Raw genomic sequence first — 16,921 nt, forward strand, 5'->3', positions numbered from 1 at the left:
GCACCACTATGCTGTGGGGAAGATTCACGGGGGTATCCACGGTTCCAGAGGATCTCGTGCAAGGCAACATGATGGCCAAGGAGTATCGTACACTGGTTGCAGACCATGTACACCTCTTCATGACGATCATGTTACCCGACGGCAGTGGTATTTGATAATCTGCCATGCCAAAGGCCAGGAGTATGATGGAGTGGTTCGAGGAACACAAAAAGAAAAATATTTTATATTGAGAGCATGCTAAAAGTTTTTAAGGGAACAAGATTGGCGATTAAAAAACTGTCCATGCTAAAATGATTAGTCGAGACACTTTGCAAATTACTGTGTGGAATGTATCAGGTGGCAGTGTCTTACCAACACGACGGCAGGGCAACCAGGTGTTGGCCAAATTAAAAGCGGCCAGCTCGAACGACGAAGACTAGTTGGCTGGCGGAACGGATGCTATTCACATGAACAGAGTGATGTCATTTACTCATGGCTAATACCACTGGTTCGCTGCCTTTACAAACGAGAATAACACAGAATTTTATTATGTGCTAATACCTAATCGTATAAGTACTTAAATTATCCAGAACCATGATTTAACTCTAATTCGTTATTCAAGGTGAACTGTGTATTTTCTTTTTTATGTTTAAAATATCTTCTTCTCCCAATATACTCAAAATATGGTTTTTTTTCCTTTTTCTCACTGCCTCCTGATACATTCCACATGGTGATTTGCACAGTGCCACGACTAATCATGTTGGCAGTGATAATTGTTTATCACCAATCTGGTACCTTACAAACTTTTAACGTCCATTTACTATAAAATATTTTCTTTCGTCTTTTTAGATGTAGGCAGCCCAACATCACGCCTTTCAATATCTGCAGAAGTCCGGAATATAAAGTAGTTTGTGACATGTATAGTCGCTTTCAATAGATGAGGTAAGCAATATACAACGGAAATAGCCATTCATTTATCACACTATCTGTGGAATATATATGGACAGTTCTTTAGATTTGATGCAATTCCGGCTTCCCCTGAAGAAAACTCACTGACTGACAAACGATTATTGAAACGGGTTATGTAACAAATGTGGAGAGTGTGAATATTAAAATAGTAATTGTCAACTACTGAAGCGTTCACACGCAGTTCGTACAACTCAGCTATCTTCTAGAAATACGTCTCGCTCAGGTGATGTATGGAATAAAGAATCGAGAACTAGGAACTAGACACATTTACAACAACACGTGGAATGTATAACAAAAAATAATGAACTCTGTGGACGAGAGTGGCTGGTTGTGGTGAGCTTGGATTGATAGTACGATGTTTCGTCCGGCCTCTTTACTAGACGACACATCGGTCATGAAGTCTTTCAAAGAAATTTCACTGGGGTACTCCCGAGATAAATTACTCCCGAGATAAATTAGTTAAAGATGTGTCGTGCAATCACAGACTTCTGGAGTTCCTCTACGTCATCATATCTTGTTAGCCAGTCGACTATAGTGGTGAAAGCTTTTCGTGTATCTAGGAACAGGTAAACTAGCTGCTTACCTGAATCTTCCACTTGCAAGATATTGCGTGTAGAATTAGTGAGCTGTATTTTATACGAGTGTGGTTTTTTTCTTCATACCCGTGCTGATTCTTTGTGTGCTTTTGCTCCAGTTACTTGATCATGTTTGAGCTTAGAATATGCTCTGGAATGCTGCAGTGGTGGTCGTTAGGGACAATGGGGTGTTCTCTTGCCAAGCCGTGGACTGTGCTCTTTTCGTGTCATGCGTTAGAGGGTGAAGGACTCGCGATACATATAAACTAAAAATGGGGCTAGGTCTGTAGCGATTTTAGTGTAAAACTAATGAGAACTCTTGCCAGTGCCTGCGATTTACGTGCTCTGAAAGGCGGAAATTGTTTTGTAATGCCGGGAGTGTTTTTCACAAATATGGTTATCTCATTGTGGGTGTGTGAGGCGGTCGTGCTTGAATAAATTTTTGAGTGCAGAATGTGACGACTTTGTTTTCCGCTTGTTGCTTTCAGTCTGAACACCAGAGTCATCCATGATGGGAGGCTGTGTCTGTTCATCGAATTAATACATGATACGAATTTTCTATAATTTTCTGATAGTTCACCACCATCGTTCTGTCAGAATAGTTGTATACTTCACGCCGAGCCTTTTATTACAGGTTCTTGAGTTGAAGTCACAGTTTCTCTTTCCGTTTCGCTACATTATCTTTTGTAGCGAAAATACACTAATCTCAAATTTCAAAATATTCTCCGAATGATTAGTTTTCCATCTTTTATTGCCTTACTTGAGACGTAATTACCTCGAACTCTTATCAACAGTCCTTCTACGATTGTCGGATTCGAACTGAAAGTTCTCAGTGCGTCTTTTATATATGAAGTTAGTAATTATCTCTTTGTTCTACAAGACACATACTCTTTATGACCGTCCTTCTCGAATATTTTGCGTTTAGTAACTGTATTCGCTTTAATAACATCATGGTCACTAATCCCCATTGCTTTGATGATTCTGCAGAAAACATCCGGTCTGATTGTAGACAGAAGATGTAAAATGCTTCTCTCGATTGTGGGCTGTCTGACTAACTGCACTGTGAAGATATCTGATTTTCGGTCCGTATTGCTATATGGGATTCTAGGAATCAGTAGCAGTAAGACTGAGGAAGTGATTAATCAGTACGGTCGTTTCTAGTTGTATACCTCATGAAATCCTGTCACTGTGAAACATAGTGCTGTGTTTATCCGACAACTTTCTGTTAATGTACCCATCGAAAATTGTCCGTCTGATACCTATAGGACGAGCTTTCCCCATGGGGGTCGTTCGGAGCAAAGCACAGACCTACATCAGATGCACACGTGCTCAAGTAACGCCTGAACAGTGTTCTACAACTACACGTTGCATGTATAGCGATTTCTTAAATAGAGGAGTTGATTGAGTTTTCGCGAAGCGTCAGAGGCCTCTCTCTTCCAGACCCAGGAATCTTTCCTAATATCTACTCATCCCGCCAGCTATAGCCCTAACCACGAATTGTTTTCCCAGATTAAGGCTCCAATATCTCCCAGTCGCCCGACGCAAACTTGGCCCCTCGTGTTCCACCATCCATATGTACGTCCCACTTTCCAGTTCCCCACTCCCAGACCTAGCGACCCTTGCCCTCGTCCCTCCATCTTTCCTTCCTGTCCTCCAACCGCTTTCTGCGAGGTGACTTCGACGGGCTTGCCAGAAGCAAAATAATCATCGTCATCAACACCTGTCACACGTTCTCTACCTGTTTTTGTACCATCAAAGGAAACTACTTTATTGGATAGCAATCCTGTTATTTTAACCTTTTGACTGTAATTAACTATAGGTACGTATTTTTTAACATCATTTGACTGAAAAACGTCAATGTGACTGCTATCACCCCGTCCGTTTCCCCATTTACGGGGAATGAAATGACCAATAAAGGGAAAAAATACTCTCGCGAGTATGCACCTGAAGATGACCGGGACACTGTATATCGCAATGTTGTGGCAGGAAGCTACCGACGTTCAGCTGTTCTCCTGCAGTTTTACGGAGCAGAGTCCAAAGTAATAGGCGATTAAAGAACTATATTTCAATACACAAATGATAACCGTCAGTTTGTGTTGATAGTGCCAAGGTGGGTTAAAATAACACATGGAGAAATTGTTCTTTTCAAGTGAAAATAAGCCAATGGTGCACAGCTGTGCAGTTCATTTGAATTGCGATGAAATTTTGAGGGAAAACAATACACTCATACATACCTGCAACTACTTTATCGAGGTAGTGCATACTGCTGATTGCGTCGTAGGTGACTTGCCCACTGTGCTGCTTGAGGACTGAATCAATCTCCTCCTGCAAACGCGCTTGGACGTCTGGGTGGTGAGCCAGCTCATGAAGGGCGAAGCTCATGGTGGTGGACGAGGTCTCGAAACCAGCGATGAAAAACACGAACGCCTGGGCTGCGACGTCGTCGATCGATAACTCTGAAAGAGACGGGCAACTTTTACATTTTGGCCCTTATTTGTAAAAGTTTGTGGCACCAAAGTATGAATGTACTATTTTTGTCTTGTTGGAAGACGTAGGAACGTACGCTACTAAACTGATAAAACTGATAATATCAGAAAGTAAATACCATTTGTTCCCTTCATTGTACAAATATCTGTGTCTATTCAAATGGTTCAAATGGCTCTGAGCACTATGGGACTCAACTGCTGTGGTCATCAGTCCCCTAGAACTTAGAACTACTTAAACCTAACTAACCTAAGGACATCACACACATCCATGCCCGAGGCAGGATTCGAACCTGCGACCGTAGCGGTCGCGCCGGTCCAGATTGAAGCGCCTAGAATCGCGCTATTTCGGTCGGGTCTTTATGCACGGGTGTGGACCATCACTGCAACATCATTTCTGAGCTGCGAGCTGTCGGCGCGAGGCCCGTCTTGCAGGTGGTAATGTATTTGCAGTACCAGCGCTGTAGGGACGTGTCTGATTAACACGACCCCTCCTGGCTTACAGTCCCACCTTGTCACCATACACAGCTATGGCTAACACTTGTGATGCGTATCAAGGACTCTCATTCTCAATCAATATTGTCCGTAATAGTCAGGGATAACAGGTTAAGGCGTACTCTCACAAAATTTATAGGATGCTATAACGTGATAGTTGATCCCATTCCTGTACGCGAATACAGCCAACATCTCATTTCCGAAATTACACTGTTCTTATTTATAGTCCATTCAATATTTATGCCTTGTAATGCTTTAGGAATTCTTGCAATAATTCACTTTGTGATGCCAAAATCTTCGTATTATTTAATAGTTGAATTTCACCTTTATAATCATGACACTTAGCCGGATACGAGTGACCAACTACCGAATTACCATAAATAGAATTATGTCGAAGTCGCAACTGTTAAACAGACCACAACAGAGCCATATTATAATTTCCTTAATAAGCTGTCTTTTACGTAATAGGAACTGTGTTAATTAAAAGGGGGTGAGGAGTTGAGTGTATTAGCCTAACTAATATGGATTTCCGTAATGAATTTCGTTGACTTTGTAAGTACGTTGTTTAGGTTTTTATGCTGGTAACGCCACGTAGCGCTCTATATGAAAATCACTGACTGTGCTGTGTGCAGTCTGTATGTGGCTGGTTTGCATTGTTAGAATCTGCTATTGTAGTGTTGTGCAGTTGGCTGTTAACAGTGCGTAGCGTTGCGCAGTTGGAGGTGAGCCGTCAACAGTGGTGGATGTGGGGAGAGAGATGGCAGAATTTTAAGAGCGGACGATCTGGACGTGTGTCCGGCAGAAAGAGTAAATTTGTAATACTGGATATCATGAACTGACATATATATTATGACTTTTGAACATTATTAAGGTAAATAAATTGTTTGTTCTCTATCAAAATCTTTCATTAGCTAACTATGCCTATCAGTAGTTAGTGCCTCCAGTAGTTATGACCCTTTATTTAGCTGACAGTATTGGCGCTCGCTGTATTGCAGTAGTTCGAGTAACGAAGATTTTTATGAGGTAAGTGATTCATGAAAGGTATAGGTTATTGTTAGTCAGGGCCATTGTTTTGTAGGGATTATTGAAATTCAGATTGCGTTGCGCTAAAAATATTGTGTGTCAGTTTAGTGTTGATCAGAATAAGTAAAGAGCGAAATGTCTGAGTACGTTCAGTTTTGCTCAGCTGTTTAAAAATCAAATAACGTAAGGGGTTTATCAGCACAGTAATACATAAACTTTTCTAAGGGGACGTTTCGGTGACTTCTCCACCTCTCAACACCGGCACCTCGCATACTTGCGGATGTACTATGGATCTGTTCCCTCACTACGAGCCTAAAGAAAAATCCTCGTGACTTTAAAATTGACTGCTATTGAGGTGGAATGTAGTAGAGACTATATGTAACCGTTAAGACATGGAAATGAAAATAGCAATAAATTATATTTAATTTCCGACGAGAAAAGACGTAGTAAAAATATTTAATATAATTTTATTTGCTGTATAGGAATGTATTTTATCAAAGAATATCGATGAAATACAGAACCGTTATCTAACAGTGACCGCGTCTGATCGCAATACAACAAACACACTTTTAGTTTGCTGATCAATTTTCATACACAGCTCGTTATTTAGCAGCCAGTGCTTTGCATTTTCTGGGTTTCGGATCATCCGTTGCTGCAGTTCGCTTCCACGACTTTAGAGGAATGTGTCATTGGCTGACTTTCGTCATAGAGGTTATCCTCGATGCCTAAACTATTTTGCAGGTAAAATCGAGGACGTGATTGTTCAGCCCTCACAGAAAGATGACTACACATGCACTGACGGAAAAAGAATCACAACATCAAGGACGAGTTGTGCGAAATAAACAAAAGTTGGTAGGCGTGTTTCTATAGCTGAAACATGATGACTATTCACATTTTGCGTCAGTCACATAAAAGTGTCGCTAACAGCGCCACTATGAGAATGCAAATCAGGTTTGCTGTAAACTACACAATTTAACCACCGTGAGCGTTATTTACCTTTGAGACTGGACGTGGTGAGTTGATTTTAGTAAGAATGCCTTTAAGGCGACAAAGACGCTCTTATTAACACCTCACTGAGTTTGAACGTGGTCGTGTAACAGAACTATGAGAATCTGATGCTGCTTCTGCGATATTGCAGGAAGACTTCGCAGTAATGTAGCCACTGTGCATGACTGCCGGCAGCGGTGGTCACGAGGATGTACGGGCTCCTGATGGGCAAGCGGCGACACCGAGTGGGAAGACCATCGTATTCGGCGTACGGCTGTGGCGCTCGTACTGCATGTGCAGCGGCAATATGGGTAGCAGTTGGTATCACAGTGACACAACGAATTGCTGGAAATCGTTTACTTCAAGGACAGCTCTGACTGAGACGCCCGGTGGCATGCATTCCACTGACGCCAAACCACGGCCACGAGCGACTTCAGTGGTGTCAAGCGAGAGCTCACTGGAGGGCAGGTGGGAAAACCACCAACACGCCGCCACGCGTTTTGTGAGCGAGCCCCTGTGTCTTCTCCTTGTCCTCGGCCACGTGGCTCCCGCTAAGCCGCGCTCCACCCGCCTGGGGTTTCCAGAGTAGCTTACGGGCGCTGTTGTCTTCAGCTCTCAGGCCTGCCTGCCACGCTTGTGTCTTTCCCGTTCTCCTGCCAGCCTCCCGTCTCCGTCCGCTTCACTATCGCCCAACGTGCAGATATTCTGCTACAAATTAAGATCCCTAGCCGATGTCAGTATCGCTAATGGTTTCCTGTCTCGATGTTTATACTTCCGGAGTGGTAGTTGTAATGTCGCTCAAAATGATGCCACCTTACAATGTCAGTTCTAGTGCTATATATTTGTCCAATGAATACACGTTTATCAGCTGCATTTCTTCTTGGTGTAGCAATTTTAATGGCCACTAGTGTAGTTTTTGGTGTTGTGATCTTTTTCCATCAGTGTACGTTAAAGTAAGGAGTAATTTCTACCCAAACGCCATCCTCACCTGCACGTGGTGCGCCCTGCTTTAGACTAACGAGGCTCTGGTGACCGAATGACTCTTGGGGTAAGGAGTCCCCCTCTTTCTTACCAATAGCGGATAGAAGTTAGGGCACTCTTTTGCCCTAGAATTGGGAAACTGGCTCTAAAGGCGGAGCCTGAAGATAGTCAAGGATGTAGAATGCACTGGACAACGACTATATTAGAGGCCTTATGGCATGTCCCAGTAATCTTCATGGCTAAGCTAGTGGCGAAATTAGCATACCATACGGAATAAGTTCCTCAATAGGATGTCTGGGAGGTACAGTTCTGAGTACAGACATGAGGAAAACCAAATGGCAAGAAAAAATAAAAGTGGCAACGTGGAATGTAAAATCAGTGAGTCAAAGAAGGGAAAGACATAATATACACTCCTGGAAATGGAAAAAAGAACACATTGACACCGGTGTGTCAGACCCACCATACTTGCTCCGGACACTGCGAGAGGGCTGTACAAGCAATGATCACACGCACGGCACAGCGGACACACCAGGAACCGCGGTGTTGGCCGTCGAATGGCGCTAGCTGCGCAGCATTTGTGCACCGCCGCCGTCAGTGTCAGCCAGTTTGCCGTGGCATACGGAGCTCCATCGCAGTCTTTAACGCTGGTAGCATGCCGCGACAGCGTGGACGTGAACCGTATGTGCAGTTGACGGACTTTGAGCGAGGGCGTATAGTGGGCATGCGGGAGGCCGGGTGGACGTACCGCCGAATTGCTCAACACGTGGGGCGGGAGGTCTCCACAGTACATCGATGTTGTCGCCAGTGGTCGGCGGAAGGTGCACGTGCCCGTCGACCTGGGACCGGACCGCAGCGACGCACGGATGCACGCCAAGACCGTAGGATCCTACGCAGTGCCGTAAAGGACCGCACCGCCACTTCCCAGCAAATTAGGGACACTGTTGCTCCTGGGGTATCGGCGAGGACCATTCGCAACCGTCTCCATGAAGCTGGGCTACGGTCCCGCACACCGTTAGGCCGTCTTCCGCTCACGCCCCAACATCGTGCAGCCCGCCTCCAGTGGTGTCGCGACAGGCGTGAATGGAGGGACGAATGGAGACGTGTCGTCTTCAGCGATGAGAGTCGCTTCTGCCTTGGTGCCAATGATGGTCGTATGCGTGTTTGGCGCCGTGCAGGTGAGCGCCACAATCAGGACTGCATACGAGCGAGGCACACAGGGCCAACACCCGGCATCATGGTGTGGGGAGCGATCTCCTACACTGGCCGTACACCACTGGTGATCGTCGAGGGGACACTGAATAGTGCACGGTACATCCAAACCGTCATCGAACCCATCGTTCTACCATTCCTAGACCGGCAAGGGAACTTGCTGTTCCAACAGGACAATGCACGTCCGCATGTATCCCGTGCCACCCAACGTGCTCTAGAAGGTGTAAGTCAACTACCCTGGCCAGCAAGATCTCCGGATCTGTCCCCCATTGAGCATGTTTGGGACTGGATGAAGCGTCGTCTCACGCGGTCTGCACGTCCAGCACGAACGCTGGTCCAACTGAGGCGCCAGGTGGAAATGGCATGGCAAGCCGTTCCACAGGACTACATCCAGCATCTCTACGATCGTCTCCATGAGAGAATAGCAGCCTGCATTGCTGCGAAAGGTGGATATACACTGTACTAGTGCCGACATTGTGCATGCTCTGTTGCCTGTGTCTATGTGCCTGTGGTTCTGTCAGTGTGATCATGTGATGTATCTGACCCCAGGAATGTGTCAATAAAGTTTCCCCTTCCTGGGACAATGAATTCACGGTGTTCTTATTTCAATTTCCAGGAGTGTAGTTTAAGAAATGGATCGGATGTGAACAGAGATACTTGGAGTTATCGAGATGCGATAGCCAAACACAGGAGATATTTACATAAATGGACACAGAGTGCAATACTCAGGAAGAGAAGAAGGGAAGCTTGTGCATAGCGCCGGTGTAATGCTATCAGCGAAACTGGCAAGACGTCTCAAAAGTTTCATACCTGTATCAGCCCCTATAATGTATTTGCAGCTGAGAGGTAGCCCTAGTGATATAAATATAATACAACTGTATGCCCCCAAAATGGACAAGGAAGATGAAGAGATAGAAGAATTTTATGATAACATAACCTGGGAAATATGTGCGAAATCAGATTGATTTCATAGTAGTAAATAATCGTTTCAGGAAATGTTGTACATCAGTAAAAACATACCCATGAGCAGACGTAAACTCTGATCACAGACCGCTTGTAGGAGTTTTTAAAGTTAGAATGAAGAGAGTGAAGAGAACGAGAAAGCAGATCTACATTTTGAGGAAAACAGATGTGATTTGACAGTTGTGATGGGAGATTGTAATTCGAAAGTAGGGGAAGATAGAACATCAGACATGGTAGGACCATTTGGACTAGGAGAGAAGAATTCTAGAGGGGACGATCTTGAATATTTTGCGGTATCAAATGATCAAGTGATTATGAACACCTGGTTTAAACTTCCACCGAGAAGACTGTATACATGGAAGTCTCCAATGGTTAGACCTGGGAAATATGTGCGAAATCAGATTGATTTCATAGTAGTAAATAATCATTTCAGGAAAAGTTGTACGTCAGTAAAAACATACCCATGAGCAGATGTAAACTCTGATCACAGACCGCTTGTAGGAGTTTTTAAAGTTAGAATGAAGAGAGTGAAGAGAACGAGAAAGCAGATCTACATTTTGAGGAAAATGAAAGACCTGATACTAAAACAGAATATATAAACAGAACTCAACTTGGTGATTAACACAGAAGACATCGCAAGTAACAATGTCTATTTAGAATATAGCAAATTACAGAATGTTGTACAGTATATAAAAAAGGAGTACATGAAACCAAAGAGAAAGAAGAGGAAGTCACGAATGACAGATGAGGTTCTGAATGTAATGGAGGAAAGGAGATTAAACAAGGCAAAACCGAATGGAATACAGGAAGATAAATAAGGACATCATAAAAAGTAAGGGAGGCTAATGAAAAGGGGAATGTGGAGCAGTGCGAGGAAATAGAGTTTTATCAAAGTAAATATGATAGCTGCAACGTACACTACAAAGTAAAAGAAACAACAGTGAAATACTGGAAGACAATCAGTGGAAACTTGTGGATGAAGCAGACAACTTGATGGTGGAATTAGAAGACAAGAAAGAGACATGGAAAAAATATGTAGAAAATTTATTTCATGACAATAGATGTGCTTTTAATCAAATACAAATGAAATAAGTGGTACAGATATACTAGAAGTACAGGTTCAAACAGCCATCAGTTGGATGAAAGCGGGAAGGCTGTGAGACCAGATAAATTAGAAGCAGAGTTCTTAAAACTGATGGATGAAAATCATGTAAAATGGTTAACCAAAATTTTCGATCAAATCTGTGTATCTGGAAACATTCCACTGGAATAGCTGAAATCAGAGTTCATTTGCCCAAAAAGACAAATACAAAACACTATGGAGATAGTCGTATGATACGGCTAATGAGTCATCTATCTTGAAATTGTTTTTGAGGGTGATACACAGAAGAATACATAGACTATATGAGGAACAGATAGCCCGTAATCAGCTTGGGTTTACCGACCGCTGTGGCCTAGCGGTTCTAGGTGCTTCAGTCTGGAACCGCGCTGCTGCTACGGTCGCAGGTTCGAATCCTGCCTCAGGCATGGATCTGTGTGATGTCCTTAGGTTGGTTAGGTTTAAGTAGTTCTAAGTCTATGGGACTGATGACCTCAGATGTTAAGTACCATAGTGCTCACAGCCATTTGAACCATTCAGTTTGGGTTTGTTAATGCCCTGGGTATGACAGAGGCCTTGTTCAGTGTACAACTACTGTTTCAGAGATGTTGGGATGAACATTAGAAGTATTTACATCCCTAATAGATTACCAGAAGGCTTTTGACAGAGTACAACAAGACAAACTGATGGAGATTTTGAAAAATATTGGAATGGAGGAAAGAGATCTGCGAATCACCAAGAACCTGTGCTGAAATCACATAGCAGTGTTGCGTATTGATGGAGAACACATCGAAGCAGTCAAAATTCTCAGAGTAGTAAATCACCCATACTATTTAATATATACTGAGAATTCATATTCAGTGTCCCTGGAAGAACTAGAAGAAGGAATTGGGATAAATGGAATAAGATTAAACAACATTCGATATGCTGATGATGCTATTGTATTTGCTGACATTACCCAAGCGTTACAATCATTGATAGATAGAATTGTAAGAGTTAGCACTCAGTATGGGTTTGAAATAAACAGCACAAAGACAAAATTCATGGTCGTAAGTAAGGAAAATATTACAGGAGTAAACTTAGGCATAAATCAAAGAACTGTCGAAAGGGTAAAATAATATACATTCCATGGAACCATAATAAATGAAAATTGGAATAACTCACAAGAAATCAAGACTCGCATTGGGAAAGCAAGAAGTATGGTTCAGAAAAAGAGTGCTGTTTCCAAAAGCTATAACCTAACTTTAAGAACAAAAATCAGAGTTTTGCACTGCTATGTACATTCTGTCCTCCTGTGTGGGGTAGAGACATGGACCCTAAATGAAAACATGGAGAATAATCTGGAGATTTTTGAATTTTGGTCTTATAGACGGATCCTGAGAATACCTTGGTCCCAGAGAGTGACAAACATGGAAGTTATGAGAAGAATGAACGCTACACCTAGATTAATCAAGATAGTGAAATTCTGAAAGGTGTAATACCAAGGACGTATCATGTGGAATAGAAATAGATATGATTTGCTACAAAAAATACTTTCCAGAATGAGATTTTCACTCTGCAGCGGAGTGTGTGCTGATATGAAACTTCCTGGCAGATTAAAACTGTGTGCCGGACCGAGAGTCGAACTCGGGACCTTTCCCGCGAAAGGCAAAGGTCCCGAGTTCGACTCTCGGTCCGGTACACAGTTTTAATCTGCCAGGAAGTTTCAAAAAATACTTTAAGCAAAAATCAACAGCAAAAGAGATTCTAGAAGAAGACAAATATCTTGGTCTGATAACCGTAAATGTTGGTTCAATAAGTCTTCAACAGAACTATTCCATGTTGCTATGAACAAGAGAAGAACAGCCATCATGATCGCCAACATGCGAACCGGATAGGCACCGAAAGAAGAAGAGGAAGAAGAAGTATGTTAAAGTAGTACTGGTCTTATATGCTTTTGTATGTCCATCCTTTTAGCAGGATGGTCTCTGGGACGACGGCCGTTTACCATCGTGACAAATAAATAAAAACACCTACAGCCGTCCTTATGATTTTATTTTATTTTATCGCTACCAGTTTCAACACTTCAGTGCGTCATCTTCAGTTGGCAGTTGATGATTGAAGTGCTGACACATTATATGCGTGGGGATCATATCAACCTGTATCGCATCAAAAACAGCCTGAAGATGACGCACTGAAGCGTAGCGACAAAATAAAATAAAATCATAAGGACGGCTGTAGGTGTTTTTATTTAAGGGTCATGATCTTATATGGTTGTAAAAAGGAAATAAATAAGATTTAGACGCCGGATGACGACGTGTTCATTACAGATCAACGCTAGGTTGACTGACTATGATGGGGAAGGATAAATGAAGGATAACAACAAGTGCTTCCACCATAGTGGCTCTCAAGGACACGATATATTTCATTAATACTAAATGGAAAAATACTCTTTATTTATGATGAACCTGCAATATCCACATTCACGATATATGCCACCTATACGTTTGTCAAGTTCTGTCACATGCTGAGTGAGACACACACTGTATCTTCACGATATAAAGAACGGATACGAACTTCTAACCCTACTTCCATGGTTAGTACACACATTGTAATATGATATATTTGAACTTCTCGTGCTCCAAAGACAAACTAGAGTAGCTGCTGACTGCCGAACAATTCCGTTATGTGAGTGGAAGCTCCTGGTAGCAGGATTTTATTTAGTTAGGGAAAAAAATCTGTCGAAGACTGGCTTAGCCGCGCCAAAAAGGTTTGTTAAAGCAACATATGCTCTCTTTGTCTGGAGGGTTAATATGTCAAACAGACCTTTGTGAGACTGAATGGTTATAATTCAAGTGCAGCTACTCACAGAGTTCCATTATGGGTTGTAATTATCGTTTGGCAACGAAACTTGTTAGATATTATAATGCGGAACCCATTTAACGCTGGAAAAAAAATTAGTTCAGTTTCGGTCACCAGGTGCAAAACTGCCATTGTGAAAGCAAGAAAGACGTATTGAAATGTTTCCATAGGTAATGAATTAGAAAAGAGATGTGGACAGAAAAGATCAATTAAGTGAGAAAGTCATATAGCCCATTTTATAATTAAGCGTCGCTTATACACTTTGTTCAGTATGAGAACTGGACACGTCGACGAGATATCGCGTTCATAAAATGACGTGATCTACAGTTCCTCGTGATCTACAAGCGACGTGTTCCTTTGTACTCGCCTCTAGATCAGGGAGATATGAAACGCGTCCCTGGTAACCGCATTCTTTTAGATAGCCGTAGAGTCAAAAGTCACATGGATTCAAATCAGGTGATCTTGCAGCCCATGCATCGGAAAAACCTCTGGATACAAGACGTGTGTTGAAGTTTGCATTAAGCAGATCTTTCACTTGGCGAGCCAAATGAAGAGTTACCCCAGCTTGTGTGAAAACCACCCATGCAGGGCAAAGACTCAGCTACACAATGAAAACAAAACTAAAGAAAAATGAAAATAATCACAGAACACAAACACCACAGCATCCCACAGACAAAACAGACACTATAGCACACACAGAAATACAAAACAGTAATACTCATGACATCACTAACAGAAAGAAATGGTACACAATGTTGTTGTCGTCGTCGTCGTCTTCAGTTCTGAGACTGGTTTGATGCAGCTCTCCATGCTACTTTAACCATACAGTAAAGCTGCATGCCCTTGGGAAAAATTACGGTTGTAGTTTCCCCCTTGCTTTCAGCCGTTCGCAGTACCAGCACAGCGAGGCTGTTTTGGTTAGTGTTACAAGGCCAGATCAGTCAATCATCCAGACTGTTGCCCCTGCAACTACTGAAAAGGCTGCTGCCCCTCTTCAGGAACCACACGTTTGTCTGGCCTCTCAACAGATACCCCTCCGTTGTGGTTGCACCTACGGTACGGCCATCTGTATCGGTGAGGAACGCAAGCCTCCCCACCAACGGCAAGGTCCATGACCTTAATATACAAACACAAATCAACACAGAGTATATTAAATGTACAAAAGAAACAAGAATTACACATTGGTTACTGTAGTAACCACAACCAACAGGGGGAACGCCTTGGGCTGCGGATCGGAGCCGCCAGGCGGGGAAGCCGCCGGCGGTGGAGCACGTACCAACGGGTAAACACAGAAGTCGGACGACAGACCAACGACAACTGACAACAACCGACCAAGACCGACTATGAGCGACACAACAAGGAAGAGATAAACAACGGAGGCTTGCGGAAACCACAACACCAAACACCAAACGTAAATCCACTCGGAACCAGAGCCAGGCAAATGTCAACAACGAGCAACGACCAGAACGCAGTACTGCCGAGATGGAAACGAAATCCAGAGCGAGTACCAGACTGGCTGGACTAGGTTTTTTTTTTCTTTATTGTATTTCAATTCCCCTTCGGGGCGGGCTGGCAGCAGCATATGCGCTGCTCTTCAGCCGAAAGACATAGAACAAAAACAAGAGAAGACATTTAAAAACAGCAAAGGAGAGAATAAGGTGAACATAGATATAAAAAAGGGGGAACATCATGGAAGGCAATAGACAAAAAACGGGGTGACTGTAAAATGGAGATAAAAAAGTGTTTAAAAGTAGCACACACAAAAAGCCACACACTGCGACGATTAAAAGAACACAAGGCACAGTATGACTGGAGCATAAAGGTATCGACGGATGGCATAGCACATAACGTAACACTGACGGCGAACCTCAAGGCAGTACACAATTAAAATCAAACCTCTTGACGCACAGGAGATACAGCACTAAACACAACACTGATGTGGCACACTGATGACACATCAATACAGAGGATCTGCCAGGCGCTAGGAGATGAGGGAGACCTGAAGAAGGGAGGGAGGGGAAGAGATGGGGGAGATGAGCGGGGGGCGCGCTGAAGAGGGCCAGGTAGGGAGGGATGTGGGAAGGAAAGAGGCAAGTATGGGGTGCAGGGTCTCAGGGGAGGGGGGGATGGAGGAAAATCCACTCTGGGAGAAGGAGGGAAGAGGAAAAAGGGGGCCCTGGGGAGGGGGGAGGGGAACAAGGCCAGGTTATAGTTGGAAGGAAGGGTAGATGTCACGGCGAAGTTCATCATCCGGGAGGGGGAGGCGTTGGAAATTGCCCTGATGAAGGAGATGGAGGGTGTGGAGGTGGAGAGAGGGAGGGATACAGCGATAGAGGCGCGACAACGGGCGGGGGGTGGAGAGGAAGGAGGAAACCAGAGGGTGTGGGGGATCAAGCCTGCGGACAATGTAAAGGATGCGGAGATGTTGGAGGAACAGGAGGAGGTGGGGGAAGGGGATCAGGTCATACAGGAGCCCTGTGGGGGAAGGAAGGCGCATACGGAAGGCAAGGCGGAGCGCATGGCGTTCAAGGATTTGGAGGGCCTTGTAAAAGCGGGTGGGGGCGGAGATCCAGGCAACGCTGGCATAACAGAGGATAGGACAGATGGATTTGTAGGTGTGGAGGATGGTAGAAGGATGCAATCCCCATGTCTGGCCAGACAGGAGTTTCAGAAGGCAGAGGCGGGAATGGGCTTTCTGCTGGATGGTCTGGAGATGAGGGGTCCAGGTGAGGTGTTGGTCAAGGGTGAGGCCAAGGTATTTCAGGGTGGGGGTGTGCTGGATAGGACGACCATAAAGGGTGAGGTAGAAATCATGGAGGCGAAAGGAGCGAGTGGTGCGGCCTATGATGATTGCCTGGGTTTTGGAGGGGTTGTGTTTGGACTGGAGGATAAGTTTAACGTCTTGTGCTGTGATGGGAGTGTTTATGTCGGAGGGGGGGCAACTGCCCCAAGTAGTGGAGACTAGGAGCAAGTGGAGCGACCGAGGTATCGGCACGTTCCATGACGGTGGGGAAAAGAGAATAATCGAAGTGGGGATCATCGGGGATGGAGAAGACCTCGGAAAGGTGGGAAGCGAAGTGGTTGGCCTTACTGAGGTTGTCAGGAAGAGGGCGATCGTTATGGAGAAGGGGGTAGTGGGGAGCGGAAAGGGAACCAGTAAGACATGGAAGGTGGACCAGTACTTGGAGGAGTTGATAGGGAGGGTGGCGTTGAGACGTGTGCAGGTCTGGCGCCAGTCTCGGCGTTTCGTTGCTGTAATAAGGGTCCGTGCGTGTCGCTGTATTTGCCGGTGGCGTTGGAGTGTATCCCTGTCACGA

General features: G+C 44.2%; 1 protein-coding gene across 2 annotated transcripts in view; it reads right to left on the reverse strand.

Annotated features, from left to right (window-relative positions):
• The window catches only part of LOC126263016 (cytochrome P450 6k1-like), a 91,117-nt gene that overhangs the window by 22,458 nt on the left and 51,738 nt on the right, over window positions 1-16,921 (reverse strand). For both annotated transcript variants that reach the window (XM_049959981.1, XM_049959980.1), the window contains exon 6: window positions 3,758-3,979. In XM_049959981.1, coding sequence (XP_049815938.1) covers window positions 3,758-3,979 — 222 coding nt within the window. The remainder of the gene's footprint in view (window positions 1-3,757; window positions 3,980-16,921) is intronic.

This window comes from Schistocerca nitens, chromosome 6, assembly GCF_023898315.1.
Source record: "Schistocerca nitens isolate TAMUIC-IGC-003100 chromosome 6, iqSchNite1.1, whole genome shotgun sequence".
Lineage (NCBI taxonomy): Eukaryota > Metazoa > Arthropoda > Insecta > Orthoptera > Acrididae > Schistocerca > Schistocerca nitens.